Source organism: Protobothrops mucrosquamatus, unplaced genomic scaffold (genome assembly GCF_001527695.2).
Source record: "Protobothrops mucrosquamatus isolate PMUCROS unplaced genomic scaffold, P.Mucros_1.0 scaffold1479, whole genome shotgun sequence".
Classification (NCBI taxonomy): Eukaryota; Metazoa; Chordata; class Lepidosauria; order Squamata; family Viperidae; genus Protobothrops; species Protobothrops mucrosquamatus.
In genome coordinates, this window is record NW_015387656.1 from 148018 (window position 1) to 168062 (window position 20045).

Sequence of the window (20045 nt, forward strand, 5' to 3'; positions counted from 1 at the left end):
CTTCTTAGTTCTAGGTTGCTTCTCTCTTTGGTTAGTTTCCATCCGTTGCTTCTTGTCCTGCCTTCAGGTGCTTTGGAGAATAGCTTGACTCCCTCTTCTTTTTTTATTTATTCATTTGCAACATTGCAAATGAATAAATGAATGTAATGAACTTTTTTGATTTTTGCACTTATATATAAACCAAGTCTCCAAAAGTGATGGCCCTATCCATGAGAATAGCCATGATACAGCACATTTTTGTCACCACTGCTCCAATTCAGTTAAGACCTTGAGAAATGGATAACTCAGCATTTAGTTGAGGGGTTAGTTTTTCGTTAGGCTTATTTGAAAAGTTGTTTTTGTCTGTCCTAGACCTTGGGGTGGATTTCCCAACACATAAAGAATACAAAAGTATTCTTTATTCTTTATTAACACTGATGGTGTTACTTAGTTAGGGTAATGAAATGTCTGCAAGAAAACAAGCAAGCTCAGAGAGAACCCCTCATTACAAAAATATTTGTTGTGAAAACTCCCTTACCACAAAAATAGCACTGAACAGCCCAGCAACCAAACAGAAGAAGAGGGCCCCACAGCTGCCCTGGCAGACCATTTGGAGCCAATCGGATTGCTAATCTCAACTATGTTTATCTTAAGGTACTTTGTGATTTCATGTCCATGTGGAATGTTGGTACATCACGGAAAACACCACTGTTACATTGGTGCAATAGGTGGAAGCTTGTCAGAGGGAAATGCAATCTGGAAATAACGTGGAATTTCCTGTCAGTAAGAACAATTAATCAATGCAACAGCTTGCCTCCTGAAGTTGTGGGTGCGGCATTGCTGGAGGTTTTCAAGAGAAGATTGGACAACATCATGAAAATGTGCCCCCCCCCCAAGAAATGGTTAAGTGGGATAGCTGTGCTGGAGCCACAAGGCTACTCAGAAGAACTCAATAATAGGCAATGCTCAGGGAACCAAAAGCAGAGAATCACATTTGAATGTACTGTATAAGTCACGGGTGTCAAACTCATGATGTCATGTGACGTGTCGTGACTTTTTTCTCATTGCCGGCAATGGGGTGGGAGCGGTTTTGGCGTGACGCATCCGGCCCGCGGGCTGGCCGTTTGATGCCCCTGGTATAAGTAAAGCCAGATGCCTTATCACATTTTAGAAGTAGAGAATTATTTATAGGATGGAGGCTGCAATTCAATTTTCCCAATTAGGGAAAAGGACCAAGGGAGACCTGACAATATGATGATCTCATCATTGATCTTAAGGTTGGAAATTGACATTTTATCTCATATACACCTTACATCACTTTTTTTTTTACAAAAATAATAATAATAATAATAATAATAATAATAATAATAATAATAATAATAATGATGATGATGATGATGATGATGATGATGATGATGATGATGATGATGATGATGATGATGATGATAAAGTTGGAAGGTACCTTGGAGGTCATCTAGTCCAACCCCCTGCTCAGGCAGGAAACCCTATACCATTTCGGACAAATGGCTGTCCAGTTTTTTCTTAAAAACTTCCAGTGTTGGCACATTCACCGCTTCTGGAGGCAGGTTCTTCCAAATATGCAACCAAAATTAGTCCTTTCACTAATATTACATCAGGGTGCTTCAAAGATTGTAAATTAAAAGCTGGACAGTACTTGCAGCATATGACCTTCAAATTGCTCATCCATATTTTAGAGTAACTGCATAAAGCAATTTACTTGCAATCAATAATTAAATTACATATTTGGCCCAGCACTAGACCAATAGAATGTTATTTTAATATACTAGGAATGTCTATCAAGGGGTGCTGTTTATTAAGCATTCGAGTTTTCAGGGGAGTAAGTGTTAGAACCAATTTAGAGTCACTAGTTTGTGAGATGAGCTATGTACATTTGAAAAATAAATAAAAATTACTGTTTCTCAGACAAGTGGTCATTTGGTCTTTAATACATTGACAATCTACTAGGAAAAAATGGCATAGGATAGATAGCATGCTGTGAATGCGCCAATCCTGGAAGTTTTTAAGAAGAGATTGGACAGCCATTTTTTCTGAAATGGTATAGGTTTTCCTGCCTGAGCTGGGGTTGGACTAGATGACCTCCAAGGTCCCTTCCAACTTTATTATTATTATTACCTTTTGTTTAAATGCTGTGTACAAACCCCTCTTTAGGAGGGTAGAGAGGTTTTAAATCAGACCAAGTACGTTTTACCTCAATTTTATTTAAATAGATCTTTAAAATTTTATTTTAGTATAAGTTGGTTTTTGGATCTTCCCACCCACACCAGACCTTAACCCAAGTCAAGACACAGTCCTGTCACAATGTGGTCAATGTGGAAAGGTTGTAAATGAGAGTTCCCCTACTAGTTCCAATAAAGCCAAATTTCTAGATATAAAAATGACAGCAGGAAAGGAGACAAGGAAAAATAACAATTGTACATAAGAGAATTCCAAGTAAAATCAATAGGCAGTTTAGTCAAACTGCTTCTGTTTGCTTGCCTGAGATCTTGGTTTATGGTCATGGCAAAGGTTATGGCAAAGAGAGGTTGGAAAGGGAGCATCTACACCATGGGTGTCAAAACTCGCCACGTCACGTGACGTGTCGCGACGTATCATGACTTTTTGCATTGCCAGCAATGGGGTGGGCGTGGCTTCGGTATGATGAAACCGGCCCGCAGGCTGGCAGTCTGACACCCCTGATCTACACATTCTCCTAGGCAGCTTATATAAAGGCCTTTATTGTTTCTCTTCTCTTTCCACCCTCTTTCAGGGTTTAAGTCAGTTTTATATGTAATTGAAAAACAGTTGTTTTGCATTGACCGCTGTTCTGTTCAGTGAAGGACAATGAGCCATTGATAATGTCCATCCTCTAGCCAGCAAATGAGAAATTACCTAGAATAGTGCTTCTCAACCTTTACAATCTTCATAAATCCATTTCCTAAAAGTTCTCACATAGAATAAAATTATGGATTCAGGAATAATTCTAATCTCAAAATGGGACTTTAATCATGGTTTTGCACCATTTTTCCAGAGGGATTTTCTGCATAATAAAAACAATCTAGAGATGGTTCAAACAAAATTGTTATTGGTACATTGGTATTAAATTAACAAAAGCAGTAAAAGAGAATGGTATAAATGCCCATTTATCATGAGATTTTAATTGATTATACTTTATTTAATGCAATAACACTATAATGCATAAAGATCCACGTGGGCACCAAATAATTTATTAGGTCAACTAAGAGAAAAAATGCTACTGTTAATAAATGAACAAATTTATCATAACCCAGTAACTGGAAACAAAATAAAAAATTTAAAATGGCACTATTATTTCATAGGACTCTAAAGAACTTCAGAAATAAATTGGAAAAGATGCATTTGAGCACAAGAGTACATCTGCTTGCAAATCTTTAAACCTGCCACATCAATACCTAGCTAGCCTCTGCAGCTGCCTCATGATCCAGGGAAATGGTGTGGCTGCTTTAAAGAGATGCAACAGATACTACATTAATGACACTCAAAGCACTGCAATAATTTAACAGCTTAAATTTCAGCTAGTTTTATTACAATGAAAGTATGAATTCCTGAATTCCCATTAAAATTCTTTAAACACTTAATACTGGATTTATATGCACAAAAGAGAAAGAGGAAAGTATAAACTGTAAAATATGAAGATTTCAACATTTTTTTTAAAAAAGAAGTAATTGTAATAGATTAGAAAACATCATACTTTACTGAAAAGGTTAACTTAACAGCAATCCGTTTTAGCTACAATGATTTATATCACATTTTAAGTGGGAAATTTATTATTAGCCAAATTTTTGTCAAAGAGTCATTATTTTTTCATATTTGTCTAGGATGGAAAGAGGAAGAATCAGAAAAAAAATAATTCATTTGCACGTTTTATTCTCTCCGACATATACAGTACCCATATGTACAACACTTGTTATTACTTTTAAATATATTTCTGAAGCATTTTTTTTTTCAAAAAATCAGTACCTATAATATTGGGAATAAGTAAGAAGCAACTATCTTTATTTCTGATACAAAGCAAGATAAACTGCACCTTCATTTCTCTCATAAAAGTCGATACTACTCCTTGCTTAAAATTCAAGATGTGTGAACACTTCCTATATTAGTTTAGAAGTTCAACAAATTTACTGTTTCTTTCCACATCACTTCCAGGTAAACTGCAAAGGGTGTTATGGGAGAATAATCACATAATATGTTTATATTTATTCCAGTATGTTAATACGAATGACTATATAAATATATTTTTACACTGGATGTAGATGCAGAATAATATCCTCCAACCAGTTTTTAAGAATTAAAAAAGTAATTTCTATGAAGAAATTTCATCACAAAGAAGTAGGATCATATAGCTGTCCTTTCATGAGTTTTTCACACCCAAGTGGTAAAGGAGAACACCTGTAGGTATTCTTTTCACTTCTTATTTTAAAAAATAAGAGTCCAGTATTTTGGCCTGTATTTTTGTAAACCCTGCACATAGGCATAACACGTGTAAAACTAAGACACAAGGATAGGGATTTTTTTACCTCATGGCAATGCAGCAGTTAAATGTGTAACCAGCAGAAGGCACTAAAGCTTTGATTCTGAAGTTCTTACTTTTAAAACAAGCCTGTTGGTTTCAGGCATTTAATCCACTGAAAGGGATTCAAGGATTGTGGAGTGGATTGAACGGAATCATACAAGTATAACATGGGGATGCTGCAACGGTCGTAAGTGGGAAAAATGGCTTAAGTCATTTTTTCAGTTGTAGCTTCAACTGAAACAAATCAGTTTGTCAACCTTCAAACAAATGGTTTTAAGTGAAGGATTACCTGTATATATATTTAAAGATCATTGGAACAAGTATAACGGGGTAAGAGGGCAACAAGTTTAACAAGGGGCACTTTGGAAAACAGAATTGTTCCCCATGATCACAAAAGCATGAAAATGTCATCTGTTTACATTCGTAATTCCCATAATTCACCCCTACAGTACATTTAGACATGCAGCATTACACAATAGGGCAACACAAACAGGAAGTGATTGGTTTAGGGCATCTTTGCTGGATATTGTGAAGTTTTGTTTCATCCTTAGTGCATGTATGTCAGCTACCCTGCTACAATGGCAAAATACTGCTGCATCTTCAGAGGCAAACAGCGAAAGCTAGACAATTAACAAGTTTGATTCATCTGTAGCAACTGGCAAGTTATTGGCAAGACGAAGCTTCATCCTTCTTCATTCTGAAGCTGCTCAGTATTTTATCCAACCTGCCACTAAAAGCAAATACACAGAAACAAACATTAGCTACTTTTTATGTGTAAGGACATTATTCAATTTTTTATCTGTGAGCATAACCTTGTTTTATTCCAACCCTCGTCTCACCTTCCCACGTTACTTTTAGATTATGAAAAATCTTCCTTAAATATAGTATTTTGAAAAAAAGAAGAAGCAATAATGCTTGTTTTCTAATGCATTTGAGTTTTATTGTATTCCAAATAACAACTCCAGACCATGAGTATATGTAAAGGAAGCAAATGTATATAGTAGAGAAAGAAAGATAAGTTGTTGTGCAAGAGAAGTAAAGATTTATGCAGCAATTACAATGATCACATTTAAAATAAAGTCTATGTGAATCCGTCACACTTATATACTGACATTAGCCTAGCTATTTCAGCTTTAAATGAAATTCCTATCCAAAAAAGATGGGAGCACTCCAGAACTGTCCCAGCAATCTCACACTTAGTGTTGATAAAAATTCTTGGTCATCCTGATAGAATTGTCTGGAAGTGAAATGTCTGTTAGTTTGAAGAAGCTACTTGGATAAGCAGCAAAAAGTTTCAAACCAAAAAAAGAAAAGAAGTCCAGTTGCTATGACTCAACTTCCAGACATCTCTAGCTCGAGACTCTACCTCAAATTTATACACAAGAAAGCAATGATCTTGCCAAGATAATTGATCAGGCCATCTTATGCTATGAACATGGTACCGGACGTGTGAATAGGGCTTAAGGCACCAGGAACCGATTCCACTGAGAGGTTTTTCCGCAGACCGGAGGGGGCGTGGTTTTGTGTGCTGCCTGCATCCTGTGGATGGGGCTTTACTTGTTTGTGCGGACCGGTTGCTGGCATGCCATGGCCCGGTACCGGTCCACAGACCGGGGGTTGGGGACCCCTGGCTTAAGGGATCTGTCCAAGCGATTTCAATTGTCTGGCCAAAATGCTAAAGTCATTTATCCTAAAGTTTCAATACATGAAGAGACACTTAAAAAGGGTGACTGATATCAAGCCAGGTACATTGACACATTTTATGAGATACTGAGGGGGAAAAAAATAAGAAGAAAGAGCCTTAACACCCTGTCTATTAGACTGGCAATATAAGAAACAATAGGCTGGAAGAGTCTGGCCTTTGATCTTATCCATCCAAATTTGATTCTTCACTTCTTACCCTTAGATTGCCTCCTTCTGGTCCCTGGGTTCCAGATTCAAGACGTTTCTCCATTTCTTCTTGTTTTCGTTTTTTTTGTTCCACAGAAGAGAGATTCTTAACACCACGAGATGCAGCCTTTGGGAAAGAAGCGACAGGGGCATTACATTACACCCCACGTTTCTACAATCACAGCAAAATAAATTTAATTCTCTAATCCTGTATTCCATATGAAACTCCAATAAATCTGTATTAAGTTTACATAACCAGACTTAGAAGAGTGATAACATTTGACTGTAAAAGCATGGGCCTCAACCAAAAAAAATCCGGTAAGAAAAAAAAAAGGCCTTTGCCTTTTGCACAAGTTTTATTCGTTATTTTTCCCCCCAGAAATGAGGAGGGCCAGGAAGCATATTTTGAAGCCTCTTTGAGAAGAAATTCTCAGTAGGGTTTTTTCTTCACCCATAGGTGGCTATTTTATTACTTTTATTTATTACATTTATATGTCATCCATTTCACTGATAAGGTGATTCTTATAAAATATGGGTGAGAAAATATGCTATACATGTTCTTCCTTTGATAAGTAGAATTATTGCTGCTTATCATCAGTCACAACTGTCTTACGGATGCTCTATTTCTGTTCACATTTTCTCTAATACAGATGTTAAAAAGAAACAATTGACTGGAATTTCACACCTGCTCAAAGCAAAGACAGAACTTCTCATTCCACTGAAGAATGGAAAAGACTTAACCACACCCACTGCACTTCCATGTCAAAAAAGAAAAAAATAGCATTGCCCAGTTAGCTGTTACTTCAGTTATTTTTTTTCTATAGAATGGAACTTACCTATTGAAGCCTAGCGTAGAACAAAAGGCAATGAAACAGGAACAAACATTTTTCTTGTTTAAAAAGAAGGGGTCTGGGCCTTGTAATCATGAAAAGGACTGGGCAGATATCTATATTTCTTTGCCCTACCCAAATCTATGTCTGCAAAAGACTAGCTAGTTTTTCCCTTGCTTTGGGGGATAATCCCCATTTTCCATTCATTTTTTAAGCTATCTACAGACTCAGCCACCGTGTCATGGAAGAAACTGCCCTAAAATTCACAGAAGAAATTAAGATTATTTTTTTCAGAATGTGTCAGGGAATACTTTAAAAAGCTGTCTTAACTTGCATTTATTTTTTTCCCTGTTGCTTTTGCTGATCTTATGCCAAAACTAAATGTGTAATTTCCAAAGACTTAATTTTGGTATTATTTCACAGGTTCTCTCCTTTGCTGCAAAGAAGATGGCAGTGACAGTGAGGGATTTGTGCGAGAAAAATGTATAGCAGTGGTGAGGACACCAAATGGGAGACATCCCATTACTAAGAAATGGAATGGTTCAAGCGAAGAGTCATTTATAAGTATTAGCTTTTTGGTCAACATTCAAATATTAGGGCAAACTTTGAGCAGTACCTTAGAAAGAACACCAATCTATCAGGAATCCTGAACGTTGATATTTTTCTTTATTTAAGTCTGTGATATCTGCACATTTAATCTTGATATTCCCAGCCCCACTCCTCTCCATACTCACTGGAATAATAAATTTGAGCTACTTCTGTTACCTCTTCTTGTGCTTCTTCAAGGACATCATAATATTTGGATAGCTTGACCTAAGAGCCTGTTAATCTACAGGTCTTCATCTACAAATTACTGTGAACTACTCCCCTAACACTATTGCAAACATCTCGTTGCTTCTTACTACACAAATATATGATCTTACTACACTTCTCATTACTGGGTACTTATTTTTTTGAAAGTTAGTTGCAATTATACCCATTGCAATGATATAATAATGGCCAGTTTGCACATTCTTAAGGGATGCTGTTTCCAGGAAAGATCCTTCTATTGTCCACATTCATTATACCAGAGGTCCCCAACCTTTTGAGCACCAGGAACCAGTTATGTGGAGAGAGATTTTTCTGCAGACCAGAGGGTGCGTGGTTTCAGGTACTGTCTGCAACCCTTGGATGGGGCTTTGCTTGTTTGCGTGGCCCGGTTTCTGGTATGCTGCAACCCGGTGCCGGTCCACAGACCGGGGGTTGGGGACCCCTGCATTATACAATAAAGTTTTATTTTAATATATTGCTGTTCCAAATATCCAATTACCTCCATTTGTCTTTTTTCTGCTGCTTCTGCAAGTTGCTGCCTTCTAATTTCCTGAAGAAAACATATAAAAATAATTACAAAGGTATTTCACATCACCTATGCAAAGATAAAAGAAGGGATTTTCTAAGGGTTTTTCCAAATATAATAGAACCTTTCAAAATCCTAGAAATGAGCATTGATTGTTTTTTAAATGCCACTTCTGCTCATATTATTTAATGTCGTCAAAGAGAATTGCCAGAGAGAAATCCTTAGTCACCATAAGGAGCTATGTACTTCCACTGCTGGGGGTTCTCTCATCCACATAAAACATTTCACAGGTCATTGAACTGTACATATGAAAGACTAAATGGTGCTTCCAGCTGAAGAAGTGAAAAAGCCTTTTGTTAGCTACTTTTTCTTGGGTTTGTTACTTCTGTTTAGGGCTGAACAAAATTCCAGCCAATAGTTAGAAGTCAAATAAAGCAGCTTGTCTCATCTTCAATTTAAATATGTACCATTGAGAATTACATTTGCATAGAAAAGGCAGATTTTCTGATAGTGCTTATTTATTTTATGTATTTATTAAATTTACATGATGTTCATCTCACCGTTGGGTGGCTTACAATATGGATCCTGCAAGAATATTTTATCAGCTACAAAACAGTCTTAATGTGGTCATTCTTGATAATAGGATATAGGGTTGAATTTCAGTGACTATCCTTGCTAACTTTTGTGTATTGTACATTTAGAACAATAATGTGGAAGGAGATTATAAGAGTGTATTTAGTTGAAGAAACATTCACTCTATCATGGGTAAAAAAAATTTTTGATCCCCTTGAGATGTTCCCAGAAGGCCTCTGGTCCCCAAATAGCTCCCATAAGCTTTCTTAGAAAATTCAAATGGTAAGTGGAAAATGATATTATAACAAGTGATATTGTGGAACTGTGCCTGCTTGCCACAACCAAGAGGAGGGTTAATGCACAGCATCTTGTAGAAAGGGCAGATAAAAGAGGGTCACAAATAGCCTTCTAGCAAATTAGTGCTTATATTAGTGAATATATTTATTTATTTACAGTTTCAACTTCTATAGCTGATCACTTATGTACAACTCTGGGTGGCTTTCAATGGTTAAAAACAATAATATAAAAAATATGGAAGTGGCCATGTCAGGGCAGGTGGGGAGGGAACCAAACAAATAACAGCAAACAACTGAATAGTGGCTCACATATTTTCCTGGCCTACCACCGTGGAATGCTGTTCCAGAGGGCAGAGGCAGCAAAAAATGATGTGATCTGAAGCATACTAACTCAGCTGGAATTTTTCAGGTGGGGTAACTGGAGAAAGAAAAATCTTGCAAATATTCAGGCTCCATGCCGCAAAGGATTTTAAATAGGTTTTGTCCTATGGCAGTTATTTTCTGAATAGGCTAGCTAGCCCTTCATGCTATTTTGTGAGGCAGCCCACAGCATGTCCTCCAGCATGTGTGACTCCCAACCCTTAAAGTTTTGGACCTTGTGCATTAAAGGAAAATGAGTTACTTTACTCTTCTGAAATAAGGAAGTTATTGTGCCAGGATCTTTCAGTAAGCTGGAAGTGGACCACACAGTTGCATTAACTCTTCTTGAACTCACATGACTATTTGGCATCTCCTAACAGTTTCAGTGGAAAGTAAACCTCCAATGCTATGCCAGCCGACTTTGGAATAAAATCTAGTTGTAGAAAATGAAGGACATGCTTTTGCTTGTGGCTAAGGTTTTATTAACTCTCCCTCAAAGCCTGCTGCACACACCAGAGTATTCTCATGCCACCCCAAACATTTCATAAAGAGTGACATTCCTATCCAGATCACTTCATTTATAAATAGATCTGAAGCTATTTGTGCAGCCAAGCAATGATTTGGCATTCCTGGGAATAAAACGAATGTTTTGTAAACAAGCAGACTTTTTCCAGCAGGGTTTATGCATCCAACGTTTTATTGTCCCTTTGGTGTTTTTGAAAGATGGCACTGTCAAATGTGTGTGTGTGTGTGTGTGTGTGTGTGTGTGCGTGTGCGTGTGCGTGTGCGTGCGTGCTTATGTAGCATAGATCACTGGCACTGCAATTTTGGACCTTTGGGTACACACTGATCTGGCTCTTCTAGTGCACAAAGGCAAGATAAGTAAATAACAAAACTGACACGCCCTTCCCTGTGAAAAGAACCGGGGCAATTGATCGCGAATTAAACAGTTTGATTTGGACCACAAAGCACATAGTGGTTTTTAATATTACGAGGCGGAACCTGGGAGTAAGAAAACTCCTCAGGGCTCGGTTTTGGAAAAACCTGAAAAAGAACGGGGTGCTCGTACTTCAAAGCTGTTTTTTTTTTTAAAAAAAAAAAAACGTAATCTAATAATTAGTAAAGAAAAAGCAAAAAAAGAACCTCGGCGAAGGTTTAATAGCATTTTAGAGATGCCTGCATGAAGGAGGGTTTTTTTTTTGTTTTTTGTTTTTTAAAATCAATCTGGAATTTTTCGGAAGGCGGACGCTGAACGACACCTGGGATTGCCCAGAAAAGCCAAAAGGGAGAAGGAGAAACCCCCAGCCACCACGGAACGAGTTTCGGCAGCCCGATCTCGCCCCACTTACTGGGTCCGGCGTCTCCACCACCTGATCGGCGGCTCCCCCCAGGCAGGGAAGGCACAACCCCATCCCGAGCCCGCTGCAACACTCCGCCAGCCAGGCAGAGCCGAGCAGCGAGTCCCAGTCCCGCCGTCCTTTGAGCAGCCTCTTCGCAAGCTACCCGCTACCAGGCTGCCTTCCTGTGCGAACTACGGACGGCGCCACCTGCCGCTCCGGAGCCAGCGGGAAGTGGGAAAGGGCGAGGGAGAGTCACGACCGTGGGAGAGCGCAGAGCCGCGTCTGCATGAGATACGGCGAGCAGGAGAGACAAAAGGAAAGCAAAACTAGCAGAAGTTTAAGAACTTCTGCCGCCGCGGCGTTAGCGGTCACGCCTGCGAATGGAATAGAATAGAATGGTGGAAGGGACCTGAAAGATCTTCCAGTCCAACTGCCTGCTCAGGCAGGGAACCCTATACCAGTGGTGGCGAACCTATGGCACGGGTGCCAGAGGCGGCACTCAGCACCCTCTCTGTGGGCACATGCGCCATCGCCCCAGTCCTAGGCCTTCAGCTGGGTTTTATAAAACCTTTTAGCTTTAGGCCTCCACTGCCGTGTGCAAAAAAAAAAAAAGGTTCAATCAATCAGTCAATTCCAACTTCTCGCGGGGAAAAAAAAGATCTTGCAAAGTTGGAATTGATTGATTGAACTTTTTAGTCCCACCCAGTCTGCCATTACCACCGCAGCCACGCCCACCCAATGGGCCACACCCACCCGGCACCCGATGATGCATAAGTGGATTTTGGGTTGCAGTTTGGCCACTCGGTCTCTAAAAGGTTCGCCGTCACTGCCCTATACCATTTCAGACAAATGGTTGTTCAGTCTCTTCTGAAGCATTCACAACTTCTGGAGGCAAGTTCTTCCACTCAGGGCTTTTTTTGTCATAGAACGTCCAGAACGGAGTTCCGGCACCTTTTTTGGATGGAACCTTGTAGGGTAGGGTAGGCAAGGCGGGTTGTATGACGTGTGTGAGTTCTGGCACCTTTTTTTTTTTTTTTTTTTTACAAAAAAAAAGCACTGGTTCCACTGATTAATTGTTCTAATTGACATACCTCTGGACCCTATGCTGGCTTGCTGGATGATTCACAGTTTGCCCATATTGCATCGAGTTCTGGGCATCACAATACAAAAAGAATGTTTACATTCTGGAAAGAGTGCAGAAAAGAGCAACAAAAATGATTAGGGAGCTGGAGGCTAAAACGTACAAGAACGGTTACAGGAATTGGGTATACATAGTCTAATCAAAAGAAGGACTGGAGGGACACGATAGAACTGTTCCAATATTTGAGGGGTTCCTACAAAGACAAAGGGAACAACCTATTCTCCAAAGTACCTGAAAGCAGGACAAGAAGCAATGGATGGCAACTAATCAAGGAGAAAACCAACCTAGAAATAAGGAGAAATTTCCTGACAGAAATCAGTCGAATGGCTTCCCTTTAGAAGTAGGTGGTCCATCACTGGAAGTTTTCAAGAAGAGATTGGACAACTATTTATCTGAAATGGCACAGGGTCTCCTGCTTGAGTAGGGGGGATTGGACTGGAAGACCTCCAAGGTCCCTTCCAACTTTGTTATTCTGTTATCAGCTATAATATCCTACATGCACAAAACTAGGCTATTTGTGGGACCACCTTTCCCTGAGGATATCTGCCTATTCCACTATGTCAAATAGGGCACATTGCAGATCTCTTCTTTTAGACATTTAATCTTGTGGGATCTCAGATTCTCTGTAGCTGTCTCAGCCCTTTAAAACGTCTTCCACTGAAATTTGAGGGTGGGGTGAGGAGTGCTATCCTTTTAGCCTTGTTCTTCTCCCAAGCATTGGACTAGAATGGAGTTGAGTCAGGGAGTCAACAGTTTAGTGATCTGATGTCTGCTGGGAAGGGTATAGTCCGGGTATAGTCTGTTTTTAGATTGTTTTTATTGGTTGCTGTGAGCTCCTTGATCATTCTGTGAGATGACCATATACGTTCTCTTAATAAGTAAACAAATAAATGCAGGGTGGGAAGAAGGTTCTACAAAGAGAGCTGGATTGAAAGTTTGGTTCCTTGCTCAGAAAAGGCAAGCTTTTAAAAGTGGGAAGGTTTTATATTTAAAAATTGTTCTATTTGCAAAGACATCCTTATGGAGATTTCCTTTCATTGATTTATCTATTTTATTAAACATGTAGTTGGTCTTTCTGTGTGTACAGAAACACCTAAAGCAGCTTAGAATTAAAATCACAATAAAAATATAGATTGTTGTAAAAGTGATTACAATTTAAGTCAGATAATTTAAAGTTTGACACAAGAAATGTGGTTTTTGCAAAAAAAAAACCACAAAAAAACAAAAAAACAACTCAGGAGAGCAGGGGACCACAGGAGCCATAAACCACCATAGAACATTCTTTGCCAATTATTGAAAGACAGAATGTGGAAGTTTTTACGTTATTCTTACGATTTAAGCAAATGGCATCATCTCAGTAAAAAGGCACACAAATACAGTATTTCTTGCTAGTTTGAAATTGACATCATATGAATGGACAAGAGTTTAATAAGGTCTTTCAGTTCTAGTAGAAAGTAGTAATAACAGTTGGATTTTAAGATGTTTCTCATCCTTTAATTATTACTTGTATTGATACAGAAATAATAATAATGTGATTGAGATACATGTAGATAAATGTAAATGTCATGGTTCCGACTAATGAAACACTGTCAAAAAGTGATCCACGTATAAAAAAGGGTTCTGAAAGGGATTAGTATGTCCTCTTGAGTTAATAGCACAGCAATTGTTCTCTCAAAGAATTCGGCTTGATAAATAGTATATCTTCCTGTTCAGTTTTTTTTTATTTAAGATAATAACAATTACTTGAACAGAAAAATGGCTGAGCACTTTAATGCTTTATTCAATTACCTTCATGATGAGTATAAAAAGATTGCTTTCCCCTTGACATGCTTTTAAATTTTAATTTAAGTGGTTTTAGAGCAAACTGGAAGTGAGAGAATGCCTCCGTAGAAACTGTAGGCAATCAGTGCTGACAGGTTAAGAACTGATATATGCCTTTAATATCCACTTCAGGGTGAGAATATTTCAGTTTAGTTTCAAAGTGATCTTTAATAAATCATGTAGTGCTTTGTCAAGTCAAACCTATTTTGAAAGCTGAAGTTTAGGGAACTGAAAAATATTGCAGCAGATGTGACACAAAATCTGAAGTGTTAATAGAAGGATAGTAACGAAGCAAACTGAATGTTCAAATTAATATCCATTTATCACGCTAACTCCAAAGCCTATTTCTGGAGTCCATATGCAAATATTATATTTGCAATTAACTGCTGGCCTGCTCAGTTTCTGCCTGGGGAAACTTGGGTTGGTTTCTGCCTCCCCTAAGATTTTTTTCTCCATTATTCCTTTGGGGAAATATAATATTCTGTCTTTTTAAATATCCCCCAAAATATTTCTTTTTCTGGGGCGGGGGAGTGCTGACTTCCAACAAAACTTAATTGAAATATATGCAGCTTTTTGTTTTAAATTAAGGCCCATTCTCATGACATGGTTGTGCTATTTCAGAGTAGTAGTTTTCTCATTCCTTTCTGAACCAAATAAAATTAGACTCTAATGCGATTTCCATATATTGGTTTAGCACACCCACTGTGATTATTTAACCATGGGTTATGGATTAATGTGTTGTATAATTGTAGCTTCTTGGCATTTCTCATTATTCTTTTTTCTCTTCTTTCCTCTTTCCCTTTTTCCTTCTACTCTGAGCAATTATTCATCTTCAGCTGCCTCCCCCATTGAATTACTGTCTTCCCAAACTTGTGCATGTTGATTAATTTACTTGCAATCTCTTTCTTTCTTCTCTTGGCTTTTCAACTTCAGCTTATCTAGCAGTTCTAAATCTTTATCTGTGATGAAGTTGGTTTGATTACTTGATTGTAAGCAGCTTCTAGGCTGGATGGGCAGCATATGATATAAATAAATAAATACATAAATAAATATGAATATGGTGAGTATTTGTACATGGGAAGGGAAATTGCCCATACACATTGCTCACTCTACAAGTAACATATGCATTTTAAGCATTGCTTATGTTTTGTAGAAAACTCTGTAGAGTATCCCACTGTGATTAGCAGCTCCAGAAACTGCTGGTCCCAATGTTGCTTTTAATCTTGTGTCATTGCTTTTCAGAATCTTAGAGCCAATTATCAGAATGTGAAAAATTAATAATACAACAGCAAAACATAATAAGTATTATATGCAATACAATTAAATGTAAGTATAATGAATAACATAAATGCAGTAGCACTTTTTTTTAAAAAAAAAGTCTTTTCCTAATTATTTTAAATTAATGTTTTAATGACCACCCAAAGTATGCAGAAATAAATATATTTAATGTAGTATTATTTGTTCCCACATATGCTGGTTGGCTAATTGAAGATTTGGCTGAGCTGTAGTGCATAGCATTCTTGCTGATACCATGGCATGTTGCTTACTACTTTCTGCTCTGAGACAGTTGCTGAAGCCATGCACACAATGGTATCCTCTACAACAGGGGTGTCAAACTGCCGGCCCGTGGGCCGGTTTCATCATACTGAAGCCACGCACACCCCATTGCCAGCAATGCAAAAAGAGTCACGATACATCACGACACATCATGTGACGTGGTTAGTTTGACACACGTGCTCTACACCTCCTTAGCTCCAATGACATATTGAATAGGTAATAGTAGCATTAACAGATCCTAACTTTCCATCCCTCTGGGATTTCTGCTTATATCCACCTTCTAAAAAGCAGGACATATTGCTTAAGTGTGTATTCTATGTATGGCTCCAAGAGCTTGTCCATTATGCTAATTTGTAGGTTTTTGTTGGTGATGTGTGAATGCACCCCAGAAGGATGCCAACAAACCAGAATTTAAATCCAATGCTAGTGGGCAAAACATGTGTTAGATTTCTGTGCAACTGAAATGATCTGATCTTGTGCTTTATTGCAGTGAAAAGTTAGATAGGGTAAAAATAGTGGCTTTCTTTTATGTTTAGTGGGTAAGTTTTAATTTACATTTCTGGATCAATTTTACAGAAAGGAATGTGAGCTTTGGACAGTATGTTTTTTATATCCTTTGTTCTAAAAGCTGAGCCAGCATTTGAATTCAATTGCAGGTTGATTCATTGAGAAGACCAATAACAAGTCCTACATAGGGAAATGCAGCCACATTTTCCTGAAGAGTTGAAAAAAGAAAAAGGTGTTGGTGAAGTCTTATCAAATATGTAAGGAACAAGGTAGAGCAGATAAAAGAGGAGGGGGGAAGAAACCATGAGCATATCTGAAACCTAAGATATATGAGCATAGAATCTCATTTTTGTTCCTTATAACTTATAAGTAGTACTATTGGTGCCACTGTTGAGCAAGGAAAATCTCATAATGTATAGTAGCTGTCTATCTAGTGGTTGGCTTTAGACTTATAGAAGCATTTTTCTGCTTTTTCAGGTTCAATAAATCAATTTTAGAAATCCCAGAATAATGGTCTGATTGCAGTAGATTTTATTGAAGGAAAAATTGCCCTTTCCCCTAAGAATCACAATAACCTATTATCTTCCATTTCTGCATGATGGCCCCAAAATAAGTATAAGGTAGATTTTCCTTCCACTCTCTCTCTCTCTCTCTCTCTCTCTCTCTCTCTCTCTCTCTCTCTCTCTCTCTCTCTCTCTCTCTCTCTCTCTCTCTCTCTCTCTCTCTCTCTCTCTCTCTCTCTCTCTCTCTCTCCCCCCTTTTCATGGTTCTTGCTCAGCATTCATCCCATAGCTCTCTCTTGTAGTGGGGAACTTTGATATATAACACTAAGAACAAAATAAGTCTTTGAATTTTTGCTTTGTAAAAAAGAAGATTCCTTCTGCTTTTCCCTCTTGTATTTACCTCGCCATTCAATTATTAGAAAGCAATTATTACATATTTTCCAAAACTTCTTTGAGACCGGTCTGCATATTACAAAGAGGTGTCTGATCCAAAAGGTGAACATTCAACAGACAGGATGATCAAGTGATGCTTTTATTAACTTTTTTTCCAAATAAATTATATTGTGTTCTTTTGGATTGGCTGTGCAGTGCTTCAGATCTGGTTTTTTAAAAAAATATTTAAGACCAAAGTTCACTTACGATCCTGACAAAAGATGCAGCTGCTTTAAAGAATCGGAGACTGCTATTACATTTGTGTCTCCACAGAACATGTTTCTGAATCAAATCCCAGGGCTATAAAAGTTGTCCTCCTTAGCCTCAATCATAAAGCAGTGAAAAAGTTGCTGCAAACATAGAGTACCTTTAGCCAATTCTGGCTATCAGAAGGTTATTCCAAACATTAGAAGATCTGATAAAAATCAGGGAAAGTTACATCATTTAAACATGATGTAATCTTATAGAATAGATTATTGTCTAACAGCGAAACACATTATAAAATATATACAATGCAAAGTATAAAATGTAATATGCAAAATAGCATTCAATATGGTTAAAATAAAATTGGTGTTTAACACAAGCCTGTTACAGTAAATTAAGTTGCATAAGCTAAAAGCTAAGTAATAAGGGCTCCCTGGCAAAACCATGTCTTCAAGCCTTTTAAAGAAGTATCAAAAGTACCTTCATAGGAATGATGTTCCATAGACAAGAGCAGGGGTCTTCAAACTTGGTCCTTTTATGACTTGTGGACTTCAACTTCCAGAATTCCTCAGCCAGGCACGCTGGTTGAGGAATTCTGGGAGTTGAAGTCCACAAGTCATAAAAGGGCCAAGTTTGAAGACCACTGGGCAAGAGCCACCNTAAAGAAGTATCAAAAGTACCTTCATAGGAATGATGTTCCATAGACAAGAGCAGGGGTCTTCAAACTTGGTCCTTTTATGACTTGTGGACTTCAACTTCCAGAATTCCTCAGCCAGGCACGCTGGTTGAGGAATTCTGGGAGTTGAAGTCCACAAGTCATAAAAGGGCCAAGTTTGAAGACCACTGGGCAAGAGCCACCCCTTCTTGGTCCCACTAGATGGATCTCCATAATAGAGGGGATTGTAACATATATTGCCTCCCTGCACTGCTGGGTATGGGTAGATGTAACTGGGAAAAGATGGTTCTTCAAATAACCTGGCCCCGAGCCATGAAGGACTTTAAAGGTGACAACCAACACTTTTGAATTGGACCCAGAAACAAATTGGGAACTAACGCAGCTCCTGCAAGAGAGGTGACTTGTGTGCAAATCTAGATCCAAATCTTGAACCAAATTGAAGCATTCAGATACTTTTCTATGGCAGCCCCATGTAGAGTGCATTGCAGTGTTCAGGATGGGAGGTGACTAGGACTTGGATGATTGTGAGCAAGGATTGTTGGTCCAGGAAAGGGTGTCACTGATGCACAACCTGCAGCTGCACAAAGGCTCTCTATGATTCTACCTGTTCCTCGAGCAGGAATCGTGAGCCCAGGAGAACCCCCAAATTACCCATTGGGTCCACTGATAGTATAGTCTCATCCCAGTCCAAAGATGGCAATTCTCCATGGACCTTTACGATGATGAGAAAGAAGAAGGTGAGTATGGTGGAACTGAATGACTAACAGACATTTTCTAAACATAGAAATCACTTCCCAAAGCTCTCTCTTGGTTATGCTTTAGTCAAGGAATGGCAATTCTTATATTACACTTGTAATTCTAACTAAAACTAAATAAAAATATAATATTTTATTATAGCTTAAGTATTTTTTAAAGATTTGTTTAATCCCACCTTTATTATTTTTATAAACAACTCAAAAGTGGTGAACATACCTAGTTCTCCTTCCTCCTTTTTTTTTCCCCACAAGAACAACCCTGTGAGGTGGATTGGGCTGAGAGAGTGTGACTTTCATGCCTAAGGTAGGATTAGAACTCACAACAGTCTCCTATAAATATTCACAAAAAACGGACTTTCCATAAATTGACAGGTTTTGAATCTATAGAGAGCTCTTAGCTAATCCTTTGCCAATTCCATTGCTATTGCCCAACAAATAGCAGGATAGATTTTGAAAGGTTTAAGATTATTTTAGGCAATTTCCTTTGCTTGCATGTCTAAAATTAGGCAGCGTTCGTTTTTATAAACAGGCATCAAATATTCCTGCAATGTCATTTTATATTTCCAAAGGGAAGCAAATAAAAATGTCAATTTCTTCATTTTTTTAAAAAAAATCAGAATTTAAAGAACCCTTTTTCTAAAATCTCTGCATCTATTTCTTTCAAGTTGACCTGGCATCATCACTCTGAAATGATCTATTAAGTGTCTCGTCCTATCTTGTGAAAAGTGATTTTAAAAATTATAACCTAAGCTTCCCACACTAATGAAAAAGAAAGATATAATTCAATTTTCAGAGTTTTACTTTGACTTCAGCCACCACATTGAATCAGTCGGCCTTTGAGCGATTGGCTAGTGTGTTTTCTGAATCACTGAAGTCCATAGCTAAATTGTGAGGACAATTAACCAGTGGAACAGTTTGCCTTCAGAAATTGTGGGTGCTCCATCACTGGAAGTTTTTAAGAAGAGGCCAGACAGTCACTTATTGGAAATGGTATAGGTTCTGCTTGAGCAGGGGGCTGGACTAAAAGACCTCCAAGGTCCCTTCCAGCTTTATTCTATTCTAAATTTGCTGGTCATGGTAAGCATATATGCTATACCCAGGAATTTACTGAGGAAGATCAGTGTGTATTGTGAGCGATAATTAAGTCATCAAACATATTGCCTCTATTGAGAAAGAATATTTTCCACGGGATGATAAATTTAATTTCTCTGTGACATGGAGTTTTGACAATTATTTAGGGGGCTAGTTACCGTGTACTCTTTGATGTTGATGTCA

General features: G+C 38.1%; 1 protein-coding gene across 1 annotated transcript; it reads right to left on the reverse strand.

The window, feature by feature from the left end:
- Positions 1–3890: 3890 nt before the first annotated feature.
- SVIP (small VCP interacting protein) lies at positions 3891–11323 on the reverse strand. The gene is made up of 4 exons (XM_015822145.1): positions 11184–11323; positions 8579–8629; positions 6450–6566; positions 3891–5279 (listed from the first exon to the last, which is right to left on the reverse strand). The coding sequence occupies exons 1-4, from the start codon at positions 11244–11246 to the stop codon at positions 5265–5267; spliced, it is 246 nt and encodes an 81-aa protein (XP_015677631.1). The 5' UTR covers positions 11247–11323; the 3' UTR covers positions 3891–5264.
- Positions 11324–20045: the final 8722 nt, after the last annotated feature.